This window comes from Carassius gibelio, chromosome B6 (assembly GCF_023724105.1).
Source record: "Carassius gibelio isolate Cgi1373 ecotype wild population from Czech Republic chromosome B6, carGib1.2-hapl.c, whole genome shotgun sequence".
In the NCBI taxonomy this organism is placed as follows: Eukaryota; Metazoa; Chordata; class Actinopteri; order Cypriniformes; family Cyprinidae; genus Carassius; species Carassius gibelio.
The window spans coordinates 1,219,653-1,247,152 of NC_068401.1; the positions used below are offsets into that span (position 1 = coordinate 1,219,653).

General features: G+C 37.5%; 2 protein-coding genes across 4 annotated transcripts in view; one reads left to right on the forward strand and one right to left on the reverse strand.

Annotated features, from left to right (window-relative positions):
- The window catches only part of LOC127959650 (rho GTPase-activating protein 15-like), a 50,348-nt gene extending 30,383 nt beyond the window's left edge, over window positions 1-19,965 (reverse strand). The window contains exons 1-5 of one of the 2 annotated variants that reach the window (XM_052558944.1): window positions 19,865-19,965; window positions 11,098-11,529; window positions 8,008-8,282; window positions 4,920-5,150; window positions 3,403-3,477 (exon numbers count right to left, since the gene is read on the reverse strand). In XM_052558944.1, the coding sequence (XP_052414904.1) occupies window positions 3,403-3,477; window positions 4,920-5,150; window positions 8,008-8,282; window positions 11,098-11,452 (936 nt within the window). In that variant the 5' untranslated portion in view covers window positions 11,453-11,529; window positions 19,865-19,965. Of the gene's footprint in view, window positions 1-3,402; window positions 3,478-4,919; window positions 5,151-7,995; window positions 8,283-11,097; window positions 11,530-19,864 lie in introns of both variants that reach the window. The other variant, XM_052558943.1, reaches the window with a different exon arrangement.
- Window positions 19,966-20,773: 808 nt separating this feature from the next.
- The window catches only part of LOC127959763 (methionine--tRNA ligase, cytoplasmic), a 20,449-nt gene continuing 13,722 nt past the window's right edge, over window positions 20,774-27,500 (forward strand). Inside the window, exons 1-8 of one of the 2 annotated variants that reach the window (XM_052559136.1) lie at window positions 20,774-21,036; window positions 21,768-21,858; window positions 22,364-22,442; window positions 23,398-23,529; window positions 24,574-24,649; window positions 24,720-24,892; window positions 26,999-27,108; window positions 27,191-27,307. In XM_052559136.1, the coding sequence (XP_052415096.1) occupies window positions 20,934-21,036; window positions 21,768-21,858; window positions 22,364-22,442; window positions 23,398-23,529; window positions 24,574-24,649; window positions 24,720-24,892; window positions 26,999-27,108; window positions 27,191-27,307 (881 nt within the window). In that variant the 5' untranslated portion in view covers window positions 20,774-20,933. The remainder of the gene's footprint in view (window positions 21,037-21,767; window positions 21,859-22,363; window positions 22,443-23,397; window positions 23,530-24,573; window positions 24,650-24,719; window positions 24,893-26,998; window positions 27,109-27,190; window positions 27,308-27,500) is intronic. The other variant, XM_052559137.1, reaches the window with a different exon arrangement.

Below are 27,500 nucleotides of genomic sequence, written 5' to 3' on the forward strand. Positions count from 1 at the left end.
TTCTTGAAGATCACCGGTGACTTGACTCTGTCCTTGAAGATCACCGGTGAGTTGACTCGGTCCCTGAAGATCACGGGTGACTTGACTTGACTCTGGAAGGTCAACGGTGACTAGCCCTGACTCTGGAATTTCAGCAGTGACTAGCCCTGACTCTGGAGGGTCATCGGTGACTAGCCCTGACTCTGGAAGGTCAACGGTGACTAGCCCTGACTCTGGAAGTTCAGCAGTGACTAGCCCTGACTCTGGAAGTTCAGCAGTGACTAGCCCTGACTCTGGAAGGTCCTCGGTGACTAGCCCTGACTCTGGAGGGTCATTGGTGACTAGCCCTGACTCTGGAAGTTCAGCGGTGATTAGCCCTGACTCTGGGAGGTCAACGGTGACTGGCCTTGACTCTGGAAGTTCAGCAGTGACTAGCCCTGACTCTGGAAGGTCATTGGTGACTAGCCCTGACTCTGGAGGGTCTTCGGTGACTAGCCCTGACTCTGGAGGGTCATCGGTGACTAGCCCTGACTCTGGAGGGTCATCCGGAACCTGACTCAACTCTGGAAAGTCAATGGGCACCTGACTCGACTCTGGAAGGTCAACAGGAATCTGACTTGATTCTGGGGAATCAACTGGAACGTGACTCGACTCTTGATGGTCAACCGGACACTGACTCAACTCTGGAGGGTCAGCTGTGGCTGTCATCCTGTGAAGAGGCATTGGGCAAGCAGCCATCTTGTGCCATGACTCTGGACAGGTGGCCATCTTGTGCTGTGGTGCTGTGCTGGCAACCATCCCACCGGAAGAGACAGGATTGGCTGGGGCATCCCACGGAAGCCTATGCTGCAAATAGTACACAAATTCCCAGAACTCAAGTGTGTCTAAATGCGCCATTTCCTCATGAGGAACTGGGTCATCCAGCCCGCTGTTAAAGTAATTCTTAAGGGCCGCGTCATTGTATCCCATGCCCTCGACCAGGGACCAGAACACCTGTGCCAAGGCACCCACCTCATTGCCCTCTTGGCGGAGGGCGGTCAACTTCAGATATTTCACTCTCCGCTCCGCCATCCTGGCTGGGGAACGGAAAACATCAAAATACATACCGCTGGTTCCTTGTGTGAGGGAGTCCTTCTGTCACGATTCGACGACCAGTGAAAACAAAGGGAAACGAGAGATCCAATCGCAGGTATGTTTATTGGGATAATCCGAATTCGTCGTCAGACAAGCCAGGGTCAAAACCAGAAATGCAGTCCAAACATACAAAATAACAAAACAAGGAAGGGAACAGGAAAGGAAAGGAAACGGAACGGGAACTCAGAATGTGAATTCATGTCCGTCCTTCAGTATGCCCTTGCCTTGTGTTCGTGTTTTGTTTTCATGTTGGATTGTTATTCTGGTTTTGACCCATGCCTGGATTGTTTATTCTCTTTGGATTACCCCTAAATAAACACGTACTCGCATTTGGAACTCTCGCCGTGTTTCTTGTATCCCGGTCGTGACATATTTTTAATAAATGCTGTTAAATTTTTTATTTATCAATGAACCCCCCAAAAGTATCACAGGATACAAAAGTAAATAAATAAATAAAGCAGCACAAATGTTTCCAGTATTGATAATAAATCAGCATATTAGAATGATTTCTTAATGATCATGTGACACTGAAGACTTCAGTAATGATGCTAAAAAACACAGCTTTGATCACAGAAATAAATTATATTTAAAGTATATTAAAAAAGAAAAACTTTATTTTAAATTGCAATAATATTTCACAATATTATATTTTTTTTCTGTATTTTTGATCAAATAAATGCCGGTTTGATGAGCAGAAGACACTTTCATAATGCTGCATTATCATCAAAAATAGTAATATAATTTTGCACGCCTAAACTTCACACAACAGTCTTGTAGGTGGCGCTTCATTAACTATGACAGTTTCATGAAATAGTAAACAGTGAAACATATTTAAATAAGTGAACTGAAACTAATTACCATTCTCGCAACTTTCGATGCTGCACAGTTTTGCGCAGTGCTTTTTTTGTCATTTAACATCCATTTTCTCAGTGATGTAATTTGATTTATAAAATGAGAAAACCGCAGATCCAGATTGCTCCACAAATGTAATCTCCTCTGTTCATGTAATTTTTAACTGATTTCAGAAAGTAAAAGTTTATTTAGTTTATTTTTCCTTAAAGCGACAGATATGTAAATATAAACAGAGATTTTTTTTACTTTTGAGCTATTAAGTATTGTTTTGTACACACTGTCATATTCATTTTAATTAAAATGCATGTGAATGAAGGTCAAATTGTAAGCACTTTTAACACTACCAGTCTTTTTTTATAGACCCTTGAGCTTGGCACATTTTGTCATTAGCCCATTTTGTGTCATGGTTTCTGTGCTGTCACACAGGATGTGTTAAGTTGATATTAGAGGAAATACAATAAGGGAAGCCAAATTCTGAGCAAGTAGATCTCTGTTCATCTCAGTCCATGTGCATGCATGCGATCGCTTTAATCATAGTGATGCACAAAGGAAACAGGTTATATAAAACTATAAACTGTAATGCATAAGCATGCAAAAAAATCCCATGTGCATGTGAATAGATTCTCGAGGACATGCACACAAGAAAAAGTTTATTAATATTATATTTATTTTTATTTTAGGGACTAAAAAAAACCCTGAGAAAATAAATATATTTATTATTATATTGTCTCATTGATGAAAATTAATCAAAAGAAAATTAGTTAATAAATTATATTTATTTAATGATTTTAATTATTAATAAACTGTCTGCTGTTGCATGAACAGGATATTTAATATATTTTAATTATGTAATATATTTTATAATTTTTTATATTGTTATTTTTCATTAACATTTTTAAATTGTGATAATTTTGATTAGATTTAATTATTTTTGTTTATTTTATGTGCTTTTATCCCAAACAGTTAACATTTGTTATGTTCAGATCGTTGCCAATGTCACATTTATATTTTCTATTTAATCTTACATTTTTCATCTAATACTTTTATTTTATTTTATTTCAGCTTCACCTTGAATTAATGAAAATGTTTTTATTCATATTACGTTAATAATAGCAACACCGGCAATCACCCATTATTAAGCACTTTTGTCAATCCCAAACCATTAACTGTCTGAAAGCTCAGCACAAAAATCTGTTAGTAGAGACTTAATAAATAAATAAATCTTCAGAGAGCATAATTCCTCTTCTAATCCGTGACATGAGAAGATTATTTTGCACCAGCCCAAGCAATCTCTGTGACTGTGAGCTTCCAGCGTGTTTCTAATGCTCTTTGTTCATATAATCTCTCTTTAATGGACTTCTTTTAGACAGTAGATCATTAGATAGATGATGTACTCTCACACACACATACACATACACACACACACACACACAGTACCCTGTGCATTGAGCTGCTTCCTGAGTTCTGTAATGGGAGCGACAGGTGCCTGATGTCACGCTGAACCATCCCGACCTAAACACACACCAAACAGAGATGCACAAGTGCATTAGAAAAGGCCTGCATGCATATTCAGAATTTATAGGTCCTCAAGCAAATAAAATGTTTATTCTCATTATTTGCTGGTTAATTGCAAATTAAATGCACATACATTTGTGCTGAGAAGATCACTGTTGATCAAAGTCACTGTTGTGTCAAATGAGAATTGCATTGAATTGATGTGACAAAAAGTGCATTTTGATTCAATATGACATAAATAATGATAATAAAATAAACAAAGCAAATATGCATTGAAATATGACATTAAAAATATGAATATGAATCATCTAAATATAAAACTAAAACTGCCACTAGGTCTTAATGAGTGAATCATTGAATCATTTACCGAACCGATTCATTCAAACTGCTAAATCATTCAGATTCACAAAGCAAATGACTCTTATGAATGAGTCATTGAATCACTGAATCATTCAGTTCATTTAAAACGCTGATTCATTCAGAAATGAATCTACTGTAGTGACTCTTTATGAATGATTCACTGAATCACTGACTCAAACAGCTAATTCCATCATAAACAAAGCAGATTGAATCACTGACTCACTCGGTTCATTCAAAACTGTTGATTCATTCAGTCTGCGTGTTGCTCAGGGACGCTCAACAGTTCTGCTGTGGTTTTGATTGCAACTATTTTCATTGGTGAAATTGAGCAAAAAAAGACAATATTGAACTTGTTTATTGAATCGTTGTATAACATCAGTATCACATTTGCAGGGGTGCAGATATTAGGGATAAACATCTCTCTTGTGATGTAATTTTGTTTAAATATATAATATGCAATAAATATAAAAGGGGCATTTTAAACTCAAATTTTCAAAATATATAATATACCAACATTTGAAGTGGATCAAAAAAGTTAATCAAAGTTGTCCTAAGACAAGAACGCATTGTGGTTTTAGGTTTTAACTTCGGGTTTGAACCACTTCATATGTTGACTACTGTATAAAAAGTGAGGAGTATAAATTATTTAAAGGGGTCACATGATGCGATGTTTTATTTTGTCTTTGGAAAGTTACAAGCTGTTCATGCATAGATGAGAATAAAGTCTCAGAGCCACGCCTTCCTAAAATGCATAATTTAGACACACCCACAAATCTACATCACGGTGCGGGAAGATTTGCATAACTCCGCCCAAATGTTTACACACCGAAAGAAGGCGTAACTTTTATTCTCGCTATAGTGTTGTTGTCGTGGAGATGCTGTGTGTTTCCAAATATGGTGAGGGGCGTAACATTTCTGTCACATGTTTGAGGTATTCAGCCAATCACAGTGCACTGGATAGCTGGCCAATCAGAGCACACCACACCTTTTTTTTTTTTTTCAGAACGATGAGCTTTGTAAATATCAACACCAAATATACAAAATGATGTTTCTGGTCCGGGATCTGATTGGTTGCCAACCTTTTTTTGGTGGGCGTGGATTTCGCGGGCTAGGCGCGGAGGTTTCCACGAGCGCTCCTCGGTAACGGTGTTGATGTAGTAACAGCGTCCAGTTCCGGGGTCACAGTATTGATCCCACAGCTGCAGCGTCTGCAGGGGTCGTTGACCCGGCAACGGCTTGGGAGGCTCCGCCCACTGCCGCTTCCCCTGCTCTGACAGGGAACTCTGGGAAATGTAGGCAGATGATGAGATCTGAGGAGAGACACATTTAATACTTTTATTTTTCAATTATAGTGGATCTTTTTAGTTTTCCATTTTAATTTTAGTAATTGTGTTTTTTATGTTGATTTATTTGTAAACATTTCTATATAGATTAATTTTTTTATTTCAGTTTAAGTTCGTAATTTTAATTTTTAATATTATTTAAGCATCATTTCAGTTATTTCAATTACACGTATTTCATGTAATGTTTTGCATTGTTTTTGTTTCATTTTATTTAAATTACTAAAAATGATCGCTAGTAGTTGTAATTTAAGTAATTGTACTTCAATTTTATTTATGTATATATATATATATATATATATTACTAAAATTAAAACTACTAGCAATCGTTTTTAGTAATTTAAATAAAATTTTAACTAAATAAAATACAAAACTTTGCATGAAAACTGGAGAAATCGGAAACTGAAATAACTGAAATAATACTTATATTACTTAAACTGATTTCATAGAATCTTATTTCATATCTTTATTTAAAAAATATATATATTTTTTTTTTACAATTTCAATTGATTTTTTTTCAAATGATATGTAGCCATTATTTTATTTCAGCTTGATCAATTTAAGGATGATTTGTAATAGTTTTAGTGAACAATAACTACATTGTGCATGAAATCAATCTCAGCGAGGGAAAGTTCAACCGTAAACGCTGATGTAATTCTGCTTTCAAAACCTTGTTTTGTTTCAGTAACACTCACTGAGCCAATCACGGGATTTAAAACATGTTTAAAAAGCAGTTAGTGCAGTTGTGTTTTGGTTCATGCAATCATGATTTCTGATGCAATCCTCTTAGTGTGTGTCTAATGTGTGTATGTGAGACTAATCAGCACGTATGCAAGCTTATCCAGGTCTAAAGGTGGACGGAGTTGAACTTGAGAGTGCAGTTTGGGACTACAAGTGAGCGTTGTGTGCCAGTGTGGTTACAGACGTGCATGCACTAAGTAAGAATACAGCTTGAAGCCACAACTGTCAAAAGGAAGTGACCTAAAACACAGACATGCATGACAATATGAACAATACAGAGAGAGAGAAAAGGAAGAAAAGCCATTAGAAGCCACTGAACAATAAAACGGCTGATTGTAAAAGGTTTGCTGATGTCACTGAGTGCACTTAAAAGCTCTGACTGATGGATTAGGGTGCGTTTCTGTGCTGTGAATCTCAGAGGGATGTTTTCTGAGGTGATCTGGATTATATAACTCATCTCTGTGAAGCCATACGGCCATGTGTGAGCGGGACGAGCGTCATGCCACAGACAAACAGCAGGTGTCTCTCTCTCTGACTCCTGGAGCACGATGTGTGTGTCTATATAGATATATAGAGAGACAGATAGATAGCTTCTGGAAACAAACGCTCCTCAAAAGATCCTGAGGATCAGATTTGAGACTCTAAAACATGATTGATGGAGAATCAAGTAAAGCTGAGCTGCTTCAGTCCAGGAAGAGTTCATCTGGAGATATTACTGACCTTATTCTGACCTTTACTTGATCACAATCACTCAAGATTTGAGTCGACACGCTTGTACAAATACACTAAAAGAGCTTTGACTGATAAAAACTCTAAACTATCGATTAGAACACAGAAGACATGCAGTAGATTGTGTGTGTGTGTGTAAGTGTGTGTGTGTGTGTGTGTGTGTGTGTGTGTGTGTGTGTAAGTGTGTGTGTGTGTGTGTGTGTGTGTGTGTGTGTGTGCGTGCGTGTGCCATCTTTAAATGTCCACTGAGCATGAGACTGAAGTGACGGTTTTATTGTGCACATCCAGAGTGATGTCACTTCCTGTCAGCTTCTATGTGGCAATGCTCTGATCTCAGAGAGCTGTTGAACATCAGAGCAATGATCATCTAAACAGCTGAAATCTTCATGTTTTAATATTAGAAATGGCCAACGATATTTGATATTGATTGTTTGTTTGTAATTAGGATCACAAAAATGTTGAAATGTTACATTGTTAATCTGCTCTGCTCTCTCATTAATGTCAAACTGATCGAGATGCCAATCAAATCAAAGTGGGCGGGGCTTACATGTTCACAAAGACTGAATATGATGCTTCTGTTTTAACAGTGAGGTTAGGTGACAGTTGCTAAACATTTAATATTTGGCAGGTGTTTTACCATGGAAATGTTCTTTATGGTTCTTTATGGAACCATTTAAACAAAAAAGGTTCTTCTAATGAATTAAATTTAAATGCTAAATTTAAGTATAAAAATAGATAATACCAATTCAGCTCAACCAGTTACCAAGCAATGCTTAACTTTAACCTAAATAAACTGAATTGTTTTCAGAATAAACAGATTTGTGCTGATTCTGAGTTATTTCAGTAAATGCATTTAGAAAAATATGATTTTATGATTTAAATACCATTTTAAAAGCAGACAGGGTTAACCACTGATTACTGTCAAAATCATTCATCACTTGAATTAAGATTATAATAACTTAATTTAAAGCACAGCCACCACAAAATCAGACTTTAGCATCTATTTTCACTTTGAGATCATTCGGAAGTTACATACAGATTTAAAGTCATAACAACAAATAGTTTAATATCTGTGATACTGTTTTTGAAATCAGATCATAGTTATGACTGGAAACACCGATAGCTAACAATGCCTTGGAAAAAACTGTTAATCTATAAAAATAACTATCAAAACTTTATTTTTGATTAGTAATATGCATTGCTAAGAATTAATTTGAACAACTTTTAAGATGATTTTGCTCCCTCAGATTCCAGATTTTCTAATAGTTGTATCTCAGACAGATATTGTCCTCCGAACAAACCACACATCACTGGAGAGATGAATTATGCATGATGTATAAGTCACCTGTATGAGTACCTGTGTGTGTCTGTGAGCGGCTGTGCTCATGTCCCAGGTGCAGGATGTAGTCGGGGCCTGGTTCTGGTATGGGTTCTGGGGAAGGTTGCTGGAGCTTTGACTGCGGGCGATCGGGACGCCCGGAACCGAGAGGTGACCCGAGGGCGAGGCTGAATAACCGGAGAAGGGTAACGTCGGGAAACGTCCTCCTGCTGAAACTCTGCCGGCGTGTTTGTCCATCAAGACACTGCTGAAGTTTAGGTTTTCCATGGAACGACAGAACTGCTTATCAGGCGCTGAGAGGAACCACAGACAACACGGGCTTATTAGACCTTAAAGAGACCAGTCATCCAGAAATGAAACAGGTATCGTTACTTAAAGAAACATTCAGGAGATCTCTACCTGAAATATGAAATGAAAATTCTGTCATGAATTACTCACCCTCATGTCGTTCCAAACCTCTAAGGCCTTCGTTCATCTTCAGAACACAAATTAAGATGTTTGTGATGATCTCCGAGAGCTCTCTGAGCCTCCGTAGACAGCAAGGATCCTAACACGATCAATGCACAGAAACGTAGCACGATTTCATTAAAATAATCCACGTGACATCAGGAGTTCAACCGTAATTTTACAAAGCTACGAGAATACTTTTGTATGCAAAGTAAACAAAAATAACTTTTTGCGACAATTTGTTTTTTCATGTCACCCTATATCGCCATTTTGGACGGTATCGCATACGTAACCAAAAATATTTTGTATCTAATAAAATGAAATAAAAATTGATAGAAAACAAAAAAGATTAGAGAAGCTAGTGAATGTTTTTTTAAAACAAGAACTAATGAATAGAGTGTGAGTCTTAAAGGGTTAAATTATAGAAAACTTAAAGATGGCTAATTACGGTTGAACACTGATGTCACATGGATTATGCTTTGTTTCTGTGCGTTCATCCTTGCTGTCTATGGAGGGTCAAAGAGCTCTCGGAGTTCATCAGAAACATCTTAATTTGTGTTCTGAAGGTGAACGAAGGTCTTATAGGTTTAGAATGACATGCTTGCTTTCTTACGCCTATTACACCTACTGGTGCATGGGCCACTGACAAGGGTTCTCAAGACATCGGTGTCAGTTCCACCCTGTTTATTTATGATCCTGCCAAGGTATGTGAAGTCATTTCCTGCTTCTCATGCTGGGTGTGGGAAAGAAAGGTCAAGTCGTCCAACAAAGTCAAGGTAATCCAGCTGGTTCCATAGAGTCAACTGGATGCCCTTTTGCTTTTCCGCTGTGGCCATTTTCAGGACCCAATCGATGGACAACAGGAACAAAAACGGTGACAGCAAACAACCCTGAGGCACTCCTGTTTGTACCAGGAAGGCGTCTGTGAGTTGACCGCTGTGGACCACTCTACAAGTCAATCTTGTAAGAGATCCTGGTGATGTTTGTGAGTTTCTCCAGCACCCCATAACATCTAAGCAGCCTCCAAAGTGATCGAATGCTTTCTAAAAGTCAATCAAATTGACGTACAGAGATGAGTTCCACTGAAGAGACTGTTCCAGGATGATGCACAGAGTCCGTACATGATCTATCTCTGCGAAAGCCAGACTGTTGGTCTCATAGCTGGGAGTCCTTGTAGAATCCTGTTAAAAACCTTCCCTGGGATGGATACTAGTATAACCCCTCTACAGTCAGAACAGCTTGAGTTGCCTTTCCTTGGTATCTTAATGAGATAACCCTCTATCCATTCTGTGGGGACTTGTTCGTCTTCCCAAATCTTCTTAAGAAGGTGTTAGTCTTTAATGCCTCTGCTGCAGGTCCTACTGCCTTACCACTTTTCAATTTCATTATGTCTTTACAGATTTCTTCCTTTGTTGGTGCACTACAGGCTCCTGGCAAATCTCTGTTTGCTGGTTGGATATCTGGTGGCTCCTGTGGAGCTAGTGTTTTAGTGTCCGGCCCGTCTTCTCTTCTGTCCTTCATTCTTATATATCTGTTTTGAGTTCTTGTCTTTCACTGGTCTTCATACAAGTCTTTCATGTTTCTATTTCTGGCTGCTTCTTCTGCTACTAGAGTATCTACGTAGTTCATTTGATCTACCTTTATACTTTTATTGGGCCTTTGCTTTCTCTGCACATGTGTGGCAGCTGTTGTTTTATTGCGCTTTCTTCTCTTTTCTACGTTGTTTTCTTCAAAGAGTCTTTTGAGATCCACTCCTTGTGATTGTACTTTAGCGGGCCGAAGACTTCTTGGCAGGTTTTCTTCATCGCCTCATTTACCGTCTTCCATTTGTTGACTACCGTTTCCTTATCATTTGTAGTTGCAGGACTTTGTTCGCAAGTATCATTTTAAACTCAGTTTGGTTGAATCCCTCGGAATCGCTGCTGTGTTGAATCTATATCTCTGATTTGTCTCCCTTGTCCAATTTCCCCTAAGTTTTTTCCCTAAGTCCATTTACCATTTACAAGGAGATAGTGGTCCGAGGCAACATCAACACCTCGTCTGACATGCACATCTTGGAGGGACCTCTAGAATTTCTTGGTAGTAAATACATGGTCAATCTGGTTCTTTGTGGAGAGGTCCAGTGATATCCAAGTAGCCTTGTGTGTTTGTCTGTGAGGGAAGATGCTTCCTCCTATCTCTTGATTTCAAATGTCAGCAAACCTCTCTCCATTTTCACTTATCTTCCCCAAGCACTCTCGTCCCATGACCTCCTCACATCCAAAGTTGCGTCTCCTGATCTTTGCATTAAAATCTCCCTTTACCATGGTGATGTCTCTTCAGTGAGTGACTGTCAGTGATGGTTTGCAATCTGTTGTAAAATCTTCCGTGCTGTCATTTGTTGCGGCATAACACTGGAGATGCTATAAAGCTGGGTAGAAAAAGACAGACACTGGAAGCCTCCAGGATGAACACCTCTGTAGCAAAATCTTTTTTTTTGGGGAGGGGCTGCTATCTCTTTGCCAAACCCTCTTTCTTTTACATCTGGGCTTGGGACCGGCAATGGTGGAATGAGATAAGGGTGAGTAACTGATGACAGAATACATTTGTTTGGGTGAACTAATCCTTTAATATACCGACCCCAAACTTGAATGGTAGTGCATATATAAAGATGAGATCTACCTGAGCCATGCGTTTGCATGCAGGGTGTGAGGGAACCTCGTGGAATCATCTTGAAGTTCTCTGATGCTGATTGGCTGGAGGGCAGCAAGGGGCGGGACTGGCTGACCGGCAGCTCAATGACGTATGTTGCCGGCACATATATGGGTTTGACCTTCGCGCCGACCCCGATCCTCTGCACATGCCACCAGTCCGCATTGGTCTTCCTCAGCAGCAGAAAGCACTCGCCCTCGTGTATGGAGACCAGACGGCCGTCGGTGGCACGGTACGAGTAATCATACTGAGCCTCCAGAACCACAGTACTGCCCAGCCTGGACCCCGAGATCACGGTTCCACGGTGCCAGCTTCCCGACAGCATGGTTCCTCTCAGAGACACACGGAGGGTGATCGTTGGACAAGGACACCACTGGAGCGAGACGACGTGAGTGCCATGATCTGAAACAGAAAGGCTTGTTACACACTATACAATGTACTGATATTATGAACATAATACAATTAATCTTTGCACACCTGATGGCAATCAGTTGGTGCGTAGGAGAAGAAGACCAAAACGGTCAAAACGGAAAAGCAAATGCTGCACACTACCAAGCTTTACTAAAAGTATCAAAAATGTGTATTTACAACATTTAATCTTAAATTACTTGAACTTATACCAAATGGTCATTATCAGTGTGGTAATTGGGCTCATTGCAAGAATGCATCAAAAACTTGGATTTGCACTTGTGGGCATGAACAATGAAGCACTATTTAATTTGATGTTATAATGCATGTAGGTTTGTGTTGATGATGTGACTCTAATTTTAGAAACACATTTTCACCTTGTCATGTGTACAGAACATGCACCTGTGAAGCATTGCTATTCCTATTGGCACAGAGATTTGGAAATATTGTGTTTTTAGTTTGAGCACTTTTACAAACAAGTTCATGAATCTTTCAGAATTGTTATAATACTCTGCATTTCGACTGTATGAAATTTTCCTGAGATGTGATCTTCATCCAATATTAAATACATATACAGTATAATAATACATACATTAGGGAAAAAATATGGATAAACTCAGCAAATGGGCTGTTTTCAACCAAATGTTGGGTTAAATGTTTAACCTTTTTAACCTTCTGGGTAGTAACCCATCTGCTGGGTCAAAAACAACCCAATCGCTGGGTTTGTCCATATTTTACCCAGTGCTGGGTTAAATTTAACCCAACTTTGTGTGTGTATGTGTGTGTGTGTGTGTGTGTGTGTGTGTAAACCCATTGTGTTGTTATTAATCATTGACCTTTTGCACAGATTGGTCACAATTAATTTTTACACGTGGTTTAGTTTGTAATTACATGGCTGAAGATACCTGAGGAAGGTCATGTGACTGAAATGTCTTAAATAAATATTTTAATACTTAAAGTTCTAAAAGACTAATTCATACACATTCCAAAACCATCAAAGATTAAATACACAATAAAGCCATTGGCTTATTTACATTGTGGTCCTTTTAAAACGTGTTCATGTAGCTCAATTGGTAGAGCATTGTGTTAGCAGCGCAAGGTTGTGGGTTCGATTCCCAGGGAGCACATGCTATGTAAAAAATGTTAGCCTGAATGCACCGTAAGTCGCTTTTAGCGTCTGATAAATGTAAAATAGGACGAAAAAATCATAAATGGAGTGCAATCCACATCAAGTTCAGAAACTCACCAAACAAACGTCAAAACATTCATGATATAAGAAAAAAATGTTTAGCTTAACTTTATACTATCAACTTGTATCTCTTGAATAAACTCAGGTAATTTGTTCCAAGCAAAAGAGCTAGCATATACGCTAGCATTTTCCTCATTTAACTCTTAAACCTGCAAGAAAATATATCATTACTACTCGCCCTTGTAGAAAGACAGTAAACCTCTCTTACGAGCACATAATATTCTAATAGAGACTTTAGCAGTGAATGGGTGCCGTCAGAATTAGAGTCCAAACAGCTGATAAAAACATCACAATAATCCACAGTAATCCAGTCCATCAGTGAACATCTGGAGAAGATAAAAGATGATTATTATGTTTTTTCAGTTTTTTGGACTCTAATTTTGACGGCACCCATGCACTGCAGAGCATCCATTGATGAGCAATTTTATTTCAAATCTGATGAAGAAACAAAATCTAAAATTTACAGAAAATGTGCAATTTTGGCTGAACTATTCCTTTTAAGAAAGCAGCTTACAGTTTAGTTGACAGGATATGAAATACAGCTCATTAAATTGAACCCATTTCTACTTCAAATTCACTCACATTTAAAACAGAAAACAAAAACAAGTTATTGTTTATCTATCAAGAAGAATGTTCTGACACAAGGCTTAACAAAACACTTCTGTTGACAAGACAGACATGGTCATTAATGCTAAAAAATGGACAATTGATTGGTCTATTATCAGTGCTAAATTAAATTGCCCTCTAACAAAACATATTTCTATAAAAAAAAATACTATACGAGAACTGATGAACCTCACTGAGCTTCCGCCGGGTGTTTAAACATGACCTCACTTCCTTCAGACGCATTAATAACACGGGTGTTAAAGCAGCGCTGATATTTATGGTTTGTGAAGTGATGGCTGACGGACCGAGAGACTGTGTGTTGCACGCTTGCAACACAGAAAGGCTTTTAACACAAACATCAGAGTGTGTGACTTCTATCTCCTATATTACAGGGACAAAAAGATGGCAATATCCCAAATCCTTGACCTTGCTTTAGATGAAAGTTTTGTGTGAGGGATAGGTTTAGGGTAAGAATATAAAGTTTAGACAGTAGAAAAGCCATTATGACTATGGAATTAACCCTTAAAACCCAGAAACACAACATGAGTGTGTGTGTGTGTGTGTGTGTGTGTGTGTCAGCTCTTGTTCTCAGACTCCCTGTGTGTGTCTCTGCACTGATTCTATCACACAGGTTCTCTTATAATGTCAGAGTAATGCAGTTGTGTGTGATAGCAAGAGCAAACCATTATGTCTCTGCGAGAAATAAGGAGATGAGATGCGAAGTGCAGAAAACAGGAAACCACACGCGCTTCACCAGCACCAGAGTCCCACAGACTCACAGCGGCTCCAGCAGAACACACTCACTGCGCGTCCCTTCATCATTCACTGAGTACAGATGGACACACTGACTCACTGTTAACACATATGCTGAAGAACACACACACTGAGACACAAACAAACACACACACACACACTCACAGACACTCAAAGAAAAAAAGAAACACACATGCATAGACAAAAACAGACGCACAGACACACACATGCACAAAAACACACACACAGACAGAGAAAAACAAACACACAGTAACTCACACAAAACACACACATACACACACACACAAAAATAAACACACACACAAACAGACAAAAAAAACACAGAGACAAACACACACACACACACACACACACACACACAAACATATCTCACACACAAAGACAGACAAAAACAAACACACAGTAGCTCACACACAAAAAACAAACAACACACACAAAAGAGAAAAAAACCGAGACTATAACAGACAGACAAACAAACAAACAAACAAACACACTCAAAGACAAAAACAAAAACACAGAAACTCCAACTCACACACTGTAACACACACACACACTCTCCCAAACACAGACACACACACACACACTCTCCCAAACACAGACACACACACACACACTCTCCCAAACACAGACACACACACACTCTCCCAAACACAAACACACACACACACACACACACTCTCCCAAACACAGACACACACACACACACACACTCCCAAACACAGACACACACACACACACACACTCTCCCAAACACAGACACACACATTGTGGCAAAAACCAGTGATTCCTACAGAGCGGCTCTGATCTGCTGGAAGCTCCATCTGTGCCACGAGTGAAGGTCACTGATCTCTTCCCTCTCAACACACACACACACACACACACACACATGCTGACCGTACAATAATCTAACACTAGATCTCACATCTGAGGGAGAAAGTGTGAGTGCTGCTGGTGCGGTCTCCAGGTCCTGCTATACAGTTGCTAAGGTGTTCTGAGCGGTTGCTAGGGTGTTTCTAATGAGTTTCTAACTTTTTTAGGTTTTTTTTTGGGGGGGGGGGGGGTTGCTGAGAGCACACAAGTCATATGTATTCAGAAGTGCAGCGTGAACATTCTGCTAAACATCTTCTTTTGTGTTTCTCAGAAGAAAATCGACATGAGAGAACTAAATGATGACAGAATCTACTACTATTAAAACTACTACATTAAGTTGATTTAAAGAAAAGAGAATATTCCTTTAATATTCAGAAAAGTGTGTGTGTGAGACATGGGCGGTGTGTGTGTGTGTGTGTGTGTGTGTGTGTGTGTCTGGGTGTGTGTGTGTGTGTGTGTGGTTGATGTGTCACTGAGCTCCATGTTTGCCCCTCACTCTTTCTGCCCTGTTGCCGTGTTGCTCCGGATCTGTGTGTCAGAATCCACCAATAGAATTCTGCCTGAAATATTTCGGCGCAGCTGATTGGTCAGTCGTGGAAGATGATATTGCTTGATGTGATGCAAAGATTGGGACATTCGTACACGCACTTTCACTGTCTTCATAATTAGAGGCTTTGCTTTGGTGATTGTCTTCAGTGATCTCAAATCAGCGAGACATTTAGTCTACGCACACTCTCACACACACACATACACATACACACACACACACACACTGAGACACACACACACACACACAGACACACACACAAGCACACACACACACACACACAGACACTCACACACACACACACACACACCCACAAACACTTACACACATGCGCGCACTCACTCACACACACACACACACACACACACACACACACACACACACACACACACACACACACACACAGATGAGTCCTGGTGTCCACAAACACACAGCGAGCACAAATCAATGAATCACTGATGCGAACTGATCAGCTGCACTGTTATCTGTGTGTGAGTGTGTGTGTGTGTGTGTGTGTGTGTGTGTGTGTGTGTGTGTGTGTGTGTGTCTTCTCTATATTGTCGAGCTGATCATGTAATATGGAGTGAGGTATGAGGTTGTGGCTGCTGCAGTGTACCATTTACCTTTTCATGTATTCCTGTTCGACCACAAATACACAACCACACACACTGCGTCAGCAACCGTGTCTAATATTATCAACGCATCTGATGGCGGTAAACTTATGGTTAAACATCTGAGCTGCTAAACAAACACCTAACCTTTGGTCATGACCCACAAACTAAAGATTTCACAAACTTAACTAGTTATCGTTATGCAATTTCAGTCAACAGCCGAGAAAGAGCATTTAACAGCTGCTGTATTATGTGCATTTAATAAATTAATCAGATCAAAAGTGACAGTAAAGATTTCAAATAAATGCCACTCTTTTGAACTTTCTATTCATCTGTGGATCCTAAAAAATAAAATGTAAAATGTGCAGCACAACTGTGTTTAACATTGATAATAATCAGAAATGTTTCTTGAGCAGATTTCTGAAGATCATGTGACACTGAAGACTGGAGGAATGATGCTGAAAATACAGCGGAGCATCACAGAAATACATTACACTTTAACACAGATTCACACAGAAAACAGTTGTTTTACATCATAATAATATTTCACTATTTTTGATGTGTTTCTGATCAAATAAATGCAACCTTCGGTGGGCAGAAGAGACTTCTTTCAGAAGCATTAGTGTAAATGTAGTTCATCTAGTTTCTGTAATTACTCTGACAGCTCTTTATAGAGATCAGAACTATCACATCCAACAGCTCAGAGAGCCACAGGCATCGTTTATAGAGAACGAGGCTTGATATCATGCAAATGTGTCACATGTCAACTGTGCAAATACAGCTTATGGAAAAAAAAGTATTTGCATCACAAAAAGCATCAGTTTTGAACATATGATATTGAATATATATTATGCATTAATAGTTTACACTGCTTTAAAACCTGGATTGTAAAGTTCTGTCTCCGTGTTGTTAGTGTAAAAAAAAAAAAAAAAAAAAAAAAAATATATATATATATATATATATATATATATATATAATTTTTTAATGGAAGCTGAAATAAAATATAAATATTAGATGAAAAACCTTAAATAATAAATTATGTAAATTAAAGTAAACAATTATGTACATTAATTATGCATTAAATAAACATGAATTTATTACAAATTACTGGCTGAAACTGAAATAAAAAACTATTTACCCTAAAAAAAAAAAGCTAAGAAAAATAACTATAATATTATTAGTGTCCCTCTTCAGCTCAATTAGAAAAAATGTTCTTAAATTAAATATTGCATTGAATATTAATCATTTTGTTGAAAAATTTGTTATTTAAATAATGTAATTTAATTGAATAAAAACACTTCACATCTTTATGTATAATGCATTATAAAAGATTTATAAAGTATGTTAACTTTGAATAATTAGAACCAAAGTTAAAATGCAATATAATATCTGAAAGTGTGTTTGTGATGTCTTTTAATGCATTATACTTTCTAAAGGTGTAACAGTGTATTATTTTGCATTATAATTTTGCAATTATTCATGCATTATAAGGTGCAGTACAAGGAATATTTAATTAATGCATTAAAATGATTTTTATAATGCATATATAATGGCTTTGATTAAAGTGTTACTTTAGGGTTTGGTTTAGTCTGTAGTCCTTATAATGAGTTTTATATCAAATAACAATATTATATGAGGTGTCCTCATTTAGTGTGTGTGTGTGTGTGTGTGTGTGTGTGTGTGTTTCATTCAAGAACAGCCCCATGGCTGTGAGGTTTTTCCATTACGATCTTTTGAACATTAGCGCTCACACAGTCACATTTCTGTTCTGATCGACCTACAGCTAAAAAGAGACGCATCCACCACCAACAGCACACTGCACCTAAAGATAAATCCACATAAATGCATAAATAGATCATAAAATCATTGGTATCTGTGGGTTTGGGACTTTTTAGGGCTTGACAGTGTGAGTATCCACTAAAAATGTTATGTATGTGAACGGTAAAATACATTCAGAAGCATGCAAAAAATAAATAAATACAGTAAATAAAAAATGCCAATTTAAAATAATTTTAAATTATTCATTTAAAGACTTAAAGGAATTGCAATATAGCCAACAATCAATAAACACCATGCATTTATGCCAAAAGATCGCTTATAATTTATATATATAATTATGACAATGTTTATTTATGTTGTGTTTATAGTTTAATATTTTGTAGATGGTTGTAGTGAAGCATTGACATTTCAAAATAAGAGTCCTATAAATAATGCCGCCCCCCACCCGCCCCTAAAAAAAATGCCTTGAAAAATGTTCACTTAAAAATTGCTAGTACGTTTCATAAGCAGTTACAGTACAAAGAATCACCGAAACGCACTTTGAATTAAACGTGAAATTTTGAAAGACTGAAATATTCTTTTCTTTTTTACAGTATATTTTGGGCTTGATGTTTAATTATTTGATACCTTTTCATTGCATCCTTACCTTCCTTTTTTATCGTGCTCCTAAAATACTCAACTGCTTATGTATTACAAATCTATATCATTTAGCCATTAGAACATCTTTGTTTTAATCCATTTGATCATTTCTGTAATGATTGCATGAGCATTTAGAGTTTTAACTTGCTGGTAAAGAAGGTGCAATGAACTTTGACAGCACTTTATAAAAGTAGGGCAGCAACTAACCTGACGTTTCAAGTTTAGTAGTTTTTTAAAAATGTTTTATGGCATATTTCCTCTTCCTGTTTATATGGGAACTGAGGCAGAAATTCATATGTGATTTAGCTTGAAGAAACACAATGCAGAAAGCTCAGTCAGTGAAATAAACCTGAAATCACAGGCCATGACTGTGACTAACATGTCATGCAGAATATGCTTAAATAATATAAGAGATAACAAGCATTGTTTATCTCAGTTTCATGTCATGAAACGAACCGGATGGACAAAGGCAGAAAAACAGCAGGCGTTCTAAAAGGAGGATAAAGCCACAGTCAAACTGAAACTAACAGCCGAGGAAATGCTGCAAGAAATAATCTGCTTCATTCATGGGATTTTCAGAAAGAAAGCGTTTATGCACCAGATTTATGACAGAGTGACTTTTCAGCAAAGTGCATTTGCTTTGTCCTCCAATCATGATGTTTCATGTCTCTCACGGCTCGATGGTTCCTCTCTGACTGGAAGTGAGACGATATCATCATCATCATGTCACCAAATGCAACAATTCAAGAAATATTCAACCAGAAAACCCATATCAGTCGAGTGTGCATATGAAGATTTCGAGAGAGAGAGAGCTTAAAAATACTAGATAACATCAAAATCTGAAAAAGGCACATTGTTTAAGAAGCACAATGAATAAATGTTTACTATAACATGCACCTATTGTAGTTTATTGTAAGTAAATTACTCAACAATTTCCATAAACTATTAAAACAGTTCACTTAGAGACTACATGTACAGTTTTTACTTAAATAATATGTACACTTTATAATAACATTTAGTTTCTGCTAACTAGGCAATGCAAAATACATATGATTAAGTAGGAATGATTACGTAATTACTAAAGCAATGCTTTATTTCTATATAGGGCATGCACATGATGGATGTTTTTATCTATGCTATTTGTTTATATATAACACCTTTTTTTTAGAGTTGCATACATTTCTTTGTACTATGATTAGTTAATGACCATGCATGTGTTTATTTATGAGCTGGGATGCTGTGCGCGTGGCTTACCGGTAGCTGCATGTGCACGCGCGCTGTATTCCAGGTGTCGGTGAAGCGGACTGCGCTCGAGCTCAAACTCTCAGAGCGGGGCGTGGCTGTTTGGGTGCTGTCACGTGACACATAACAGCCAACCAGAGAGCGGCTTCATAAACCAGAGTTATTATTTTACTCCTGCCCTAGTTGGATTATTGGTGCACTGTGATGCTTTGACAATATTGCTAATTAAGCCTGAAAACTGTCCTCTTTTGTTTTTTCTGATAAAAAATTATTAATAAGTAATGTTTAAATAATTATGTTTAATATACATGTCCATGCTTTGAGGATAAAAATAGAAAAATAATAAGGCGATATTAGGTGTATGAATAAATGTTAGTACATACATAAATATCATATAGTGAAAAAACAGAATTAAAAAATAAATAAAAAATAGAAAGAAATTTCATGAGAAACCAAAGGACAAAATACATTTATTGTTGTTTTTTTTGTTTGTGTACAAAAGACCAAAGATTTATAATTTTCTTGGAATTCTTTCAGTTAGTTGCACTGATAATAAAAGTGTAAAGAACAAATTGCTAGAAAATAATGTAAAAGATAAGTTTACGTTAGTCATCTCCGAAGTTTGGACCAAAATTAAATATAAATAATTAAAATATAAATACTGATATAAATCCAAATTCCATTTCCACTGAGAGGTGAAATTTTTAGAATTATGAGTGATGTTGCTTAAAAATAAAACATTGAATAATCGTGCGCACTGATTAGGCCATTGACCAATTATATACCGGCGTTCAGCTCTTTGACCAATGAGATTAACGCCACCTTGACGGAAGTTTCACGCCTACACTTATGGGTATTGTAGTCTTCCGCCAGCACGAGTTCAATGCGGTTATGAAGAACGATCGACAATTAAAAACTACAATTTCCTGTGATGCGGCCATGTGGTTTGACGCGTTTGGTTACATCAGCGTAATACTCGATTCACACACCGATTCAGTTCAATGAACTCGTTTCCAGCTGTGTCTGTCTGACCTGTCAAAGTAGATTCATTCAGGAGAATCCTAAAGTGACAGAGGGCCAAATGAAAGTGTATATCTCCGACGGAAACCCGCACTGTATTAAAGTGCTGGCGGCGCTGGAACTCACTGGAGTGAAATGTGACACAGAAGTGGTCAGCCACGAGGGTGAGAGACATTATCAGACTTTCTGTTGATGTTCTGCTGTTGACAGCCAGATGTCCGGTCTGACCGATAATAACACGCTTTTGATGGAAACGCACCTATCTCTGAATATAGTAAACAAAGAAGTCCCACAGTATTTAACATTATAATACTATATACACCATAAATGTGACCCCTAGAGCACAAAACAAATCATTAGGGTTATTGTTTTTTTCGAAATTGAGATTTATGCATCATCTAAAAGCTGAATAAATCATAAATCTCTCCATTGATATGTGGTTTGTTAGGAGTCCAATATTTGTCTCAGATACAACTATTTGAAAATCTGGAATATGAGGGAGCAAAAAAATAAATAAAGAAAATCATCTTTAAAGTTGTTCAGATTAAGTTCTTAGCAATGCATATTACTAATCAAACTTGAAGTTTTGATATATTTACTGTAGGAAACTTACTAAATATCTTCATGGAACATGATCATGACTTAATATCCTAATGATTTTTGGCATAAAAGAAAAAAAATTATATTTTGACTCACACAATGTATTGTTGTGTATTAAAATATACCCCAGAGATTAAGACTGCTTCTGTGCTCCAGAGACACATATTTGTATTTATGTTAATACTACAGTATGTATTAAAGCACCATGTTGTTACTGTGGTAGATTCTGGTAGTGTTGTATTGCTCAGTGTGTTTTGTGCTTTGACGTGTGTTTCTTCGTGTATTCGCCGAACAGAGAGAGTGGTCCCTCACTTCACTCACCCTGTGTTACCCGTCCTGTTGTTACCCGACGGCCAGCATCTCTTCAGCCCCAACAGCATCTGCCAGTGAGAGCCCGACCGCACTTACATTACTATCTTTACACTTTGATGAAGACGTTTTTTGGGGGGGTAGTAAATGCCTGTAATATACTTTTATCTTTGTTTAACGTTGTTTCCCCCATCTTCTTAGAACAATATGTATAAATTAATAGTTTATTTGCAAAAACAGATAAATCATGTTTTTTATGTTAGTTAACTGTATTTATGTAAGATAATAAGAATAATCCAAGTGCCATTTGATTCAAATTAATTGGAATGCACATGATTTTTTCACATGATTTTTTAAAAATGTTTTATATATATTTATATAAAAAAAGTATTTGGTTTCATAATATATGTGTGTTTGCTGTGTATATTTATTGAAAAAAACAATTATATATATATAAAATACACAAATGTAGACGTACAAAAAATAATATCGCTAGTCACTAGGAAATGCACTGCTATAATTACTAGCAAATGAAACTATGGCTCAAGATAAAATGTAAATGAATGTATGTTATTTCCACAGATACCTGTTCGACATCAGTAGTCAAAACGCGACTGACGCAACTAATCAGTGGCTGGAATGGGAAGCAACCAATTTACAGGTGACTATGGCAAAGATTAATAACGCATATGACAACACAGATTATTATTATAATTGGGTAACTGCAACAGATTACCTTTACAGCACTCTGTGTTGCATGCAAAGTTAACTTTTACAATAAGTGCATCAGATAAAATAGTTAAGGCTCAAATTGACTTTGACAAACACGTTCAGGATTAGTTTCTATTTTGCATATATATGCATTCTGCATGTTCACACACGAGTGATTTATGCTTATGCATAAGATTTATGCACTTTAATATTTCCATGCATTTTGATTTAATGGTTTAAACATAAACTAACTAATAAACTGAATGTGATGCATGTTTGTCCATCAGAAAATCATGCCATCATTTATTATGAACTATTTGCGTTTTAAATAATACCTTTAAAATGCTTTCATTCAGAGTGACTCAAACTGCATAAATAATTTCAATGTGAAAAGTTTCATTAATTAATAAAAAAAAATATATAAAGATGATTAAAATATGACTAGCTGTGGATGAAGCAATATTCAAATCAATAAATGTATGAATTTAAACATTCATATTAAATGTATGTAAATATGTACTGTTAATAAATGTGTGTGTGTGTGTGTGTGTGTGTATAAATTATTCATTTATTATAGATATTCATATCTAAATAATCAACATTAAGTCTGTTTATCGTGAAACTAATACATTCAGTTAAAAAGTATAAAGATGGAATAAACAATATATAAAAACACATTTAGTTCATTAGTACTATTGAAGAAATCTGATCTGTTTGGTTGATTTTGATTGACAAATATACATTACATTATGTTTATTTGTTAAAACTGTGTAATCCAAATGAATTGGAGTTTTATATGTAATTCAAACACAACAATCTTAAATGTAAGTATTTGTTTGAGTGTTTCTGTAGAAAGTCATTGATTTATAGTGTGTGTGTGTGTGTGTGTGTGTGTGTGTGTTTAGCCAGCAGTGCTGCAGTCTCTCCACATGGTGGCGCTGCAGGGGAAACATGTCGAAGCGGCCGCTGTGATGAAGGAGCCACTGAACTGGCTGGAACAGAGTCTGAGCAAGAAAAACACACCGTTCCTTACAACAGTGAGTCCAGTTCATCATAAAGACACACATCTAAGACTGAGACAGGATTCGGAAAACATTCAATAAACTCATGAGAATGTATAAGGGATAACAGTACAATAATGCATAGAGTCAGATTATTGACCCCTTACTCAAATCAGGCTGTTCTGAGATTCTTGTCAGAATGACGTAGTTTTGCACAGGCCCCTCCCACGATATAGTTGATTGACAGGGTCGTCTTATGAGTGAACTGTGAGCTGTCCTTAATTTTTCAGACTCTGGCATCCACCAATACGTTTTTCTGTTTGGCCGATGTGTTTGAGGTGGGACTTTTATTTTGATGCCATTGAGAGCAGTAGTGCCTGAGCACACATTTTGAACATAATTTAAGCTGTAAAACCAAGGAATTAAAATGCATACAAAAAAGTATTATAACAAGTGCTTTAATATTATTAGGAATAGAAAGGCAAACATTGTAATACTTTCTCGTTTGATGAGAGCATTAGGCAAATACACATTTATATAATTTAAACAAATCTTTGGAAATGTCAGTGCCGTCAAAATAAACACGTGTGCCAAACAGAAAAACTTATCAGCCGATATTTGAAAGAAAAAAGCCAAATATCAGGCAATATATATCGGGGGGGCCACTAAATTAGTAGGGCTGTTGAAATAATCAATATATAGCCGTCAAAATAAGAGTCCCACCTAGAACTCATCAGCCAAGCAGCAAAACATATCGGCCAATTCCGATATTTGAAAAATTCCAAATATCGGCCGATATATCAGTCAACCACTAATCCTGTTTACTTCCTTTTCGACTAAATTTTTATTAAATATTACTTCGTGAAAAATGCCTTGTCTTCCAAATTAAAACTGTAGTATGTTTATTTTACCCAATTATTTTTTATCCATTTTCAAATTATTTCAAATTTCGTAAATATGAATAAATTAAACAATTATATCGGCTTTATATCCAATATATCGGTATCAACCACTACTACTAATAACAAGACATAAAGAAAACATTCCTGTAACCTAAAGCATCCACCTGATGTGTTTCAGGAGGCTGTGTCAGTTGCAGATATCGTCCTGTGGGCGGCGCTGTATCCTCTCCTGTCTGACTCTGGTTTTGATGCTGGTAAGAGTTCAATCCTCTGTTGATCTGCTCAGACTGCAGGACTCGTATCTGATGAGGTTGTCCTCTGCAGGTGAGCTGCGGTCTGTGCGTGGCTGGTTCGAGCGTGTCGGCGGTCTCAAGGCGTGTCAGACGGCCGCTCACAGAGTCCTGCAGGGTAAAGGTGTTGAAGCCTTGAAGACTTTCCTCCAGAAACTGCCAGCCACACAAACACAGCGCCGGGACAGTCCCACCAACGCCAACGAGGTGCACAGGAATCCAAGCATTGATTATATACTACTGTTCTTTAGGTGTTTGAGACATTTGTGAGATGTTTGTGAGGCGTTTGAGATGTTTGCAAGATTTTTTATTTTTATTTTTGTAAGACGTCTGTGAGATGTTTGTCAGATGTCTGTAAGATGTCCGTGAGATGTTAGTGTGATGTTCGTGAGATGTCTGTGAGACGTTTATAAGATGTTTGTAAGACGTCTGTGAGATGTCTGTGAGATGTTTGTCAGATGTCTGTGAGACGTTTGTAAGACGTTAGTACGTTTGATGTCTGTGTGATGTCCGTGTAATGTTAGTGTGATGTTCGTGAGATGTCTGTGAGACGTTTATAAGATGTCTGTAAGATGTCCGTGAGATGTTAGTGTGATGTTCGTGAGATGTCTGTGAGACATTTATAAGATGTTTGTAAGACGTCTGTGAGATGTCTGTGAGATGTTTGTCAGATGTCTGTGAGACGTTTGTAAGACGTTAGTACGTTTGATGTCTGTGTGATGTCCGTGTAATGTTAGTGTGATGTTCGTGAGATGTCTGTGAGACGTTTATAAGATGTCTGTAAGATGTCCGTGAGATGTTAGTGTGATGTTCATGAGATGTCTGTGAGACGTTTATAAGATGTTTGTAAGACGTCTGTGAGATGTCTGTGAGATGTTTTTCAGATGTCTGTGAGACGTTTGTAAGACGTTAGTACGTTTGATGTCTGTGTGATGTCCGTGTAATGTTAGTGTGATGTTCGTGAGATGTCTGTGAGATGTTTGTCAGATGTCTGTAAGACGTCTGTGAGATGTGTGTGAGATGTTTGTCAGATGTCTGTGAGACGTTTGTAAGACGTTAGTACGTTTGATGTCTGTGTGATGTCCGTGTAATGTTAGTGTGATGTTCGTGAGACGTCTGTGAGATGTTTGTCAGATGTCTGTAAGATGTCCGTGAGATGTTAGTGTGATGTTCGTGAGATGTCTGTGAGACATTTATAAGATGTTTGTAAGACGTCTGTGAGATGTCTGTGAGATGTTTGCCAGATGTCTGTGAGACGTTTGTAAGACGTTAGTACGATGTCTGTGTGATGTTCGTGTGATGTCTGTGAGATCTCTGTGAGATGTACGTAAGATGTTTTTTAGATGTTCGTGAGATGTTCTCTTGATGTTCTTTATATGTTTGCGAGACGTTTGTTAGATGTTAGTGTGATGTCTGTGAGATGTTTGTAAGATATATGTGAGATGTTAGTGTGATGTCTGTGAGATGTTCATGAGATGTCCTCTTGATGTTCTTTATATGTTTGCGAGACGTTTGTGTGATGTCTGTGAGATGTTTCTAAGATATCTGTGAGATGTCTGTGAGATGTTCATGAAATGTCCTCTTGATGTTCTTTATATATTTGCAAGACGTTTGTGTGATGTCTGTGAGATGTTTCTAAGATATCTGTGAGATGTCTGTGAGATGTTCATGAAATGTCCTCTTGATGTTCTTTATATGTTTGCGAGACGTTTGTTAGATGTTAGTGTGATGTCTGTGAGATGTTTGTAAGATATATGTGAGATGTTAGTGTGATGTCTGTGAGATGTTCATGAGATGTCCTCTTGATGTTCTTTATATGTTTGCGAGACGTTTGTGTGATGTCTGTGAGATGTTTCTAAGATGTCAGTGAGATATTCATGAGATGTCCTCTTGATGTTCTTTATGTGTTTGCGAGACGTTTGTGAGATGTTAGTGTGATGTTCGTGAGATGTTTTCTTGATGTTATTTATATGTTTGTGTGATGTCTGTGAGATGTTCGTGAGATGTTTGTAAGATGTCTGTGAGATGTTTGATGTTCCTGAGATGTCTGTGAGATGTTCATGAGATGTCCTCTTGATGTTCTTTATGTGTTTGTGAGACGTTTGTGAGATGTTAGTGTGATGTTCGTGAGATGTTTGTAAGATGTCTGTGAGATGTTCATGAGATGTCCTCTTGATGTTCTGTATACGTTTGCGAGACGTTTGTGTGATGTTTGTGAGACATTCGTGGGATGTTTGTTAGATGTCTGTAAGATGTTTGAGATGTTCTTTAGGTCATGTACGCTGTTTAACTGTGTGACGTGTGGTTTGTCAGGCTGGAGACGGCGAGCATGTGATGACAGAGGAGGAGATTGAAGAAGCTGCTCAGGTCTGGTCTGAAGGACTCAAAGCTTCTCCTGCGGTCACAGAGAGGAAACACCCGATGTACGACTATAACCTCATCACTGCAGATTCAAGCCCTCTCAGCTGGTGTTCACTCAGTGACTTTAATGTGTGTTTTTCTCAGTCTCCCTCAGAAGGGAAAGAGAAACGTGCTGCTCACCAGCGCTCTGCCGTATGTCAACAACGTGCCGCACCTGGGAAACATCATCGGCTGTGTGCTCAGCGCTGACGTGTTCGCCAGGTAACGCCGCTCTCGGATTCATCAGTCACTTATTTAACCCTCCTAATGCATTCTGGTCCGTTATGCCCCGGAAAAGATGTGTAAACATTTCTAAAAGAAAAAAAAAGTCAGTATTTTAGTACAAAACTTTGCAAATGCTTTCATGTATTATTTTTTCAGATGTTTTACAATTATTTCTTAATATGGCAGTATA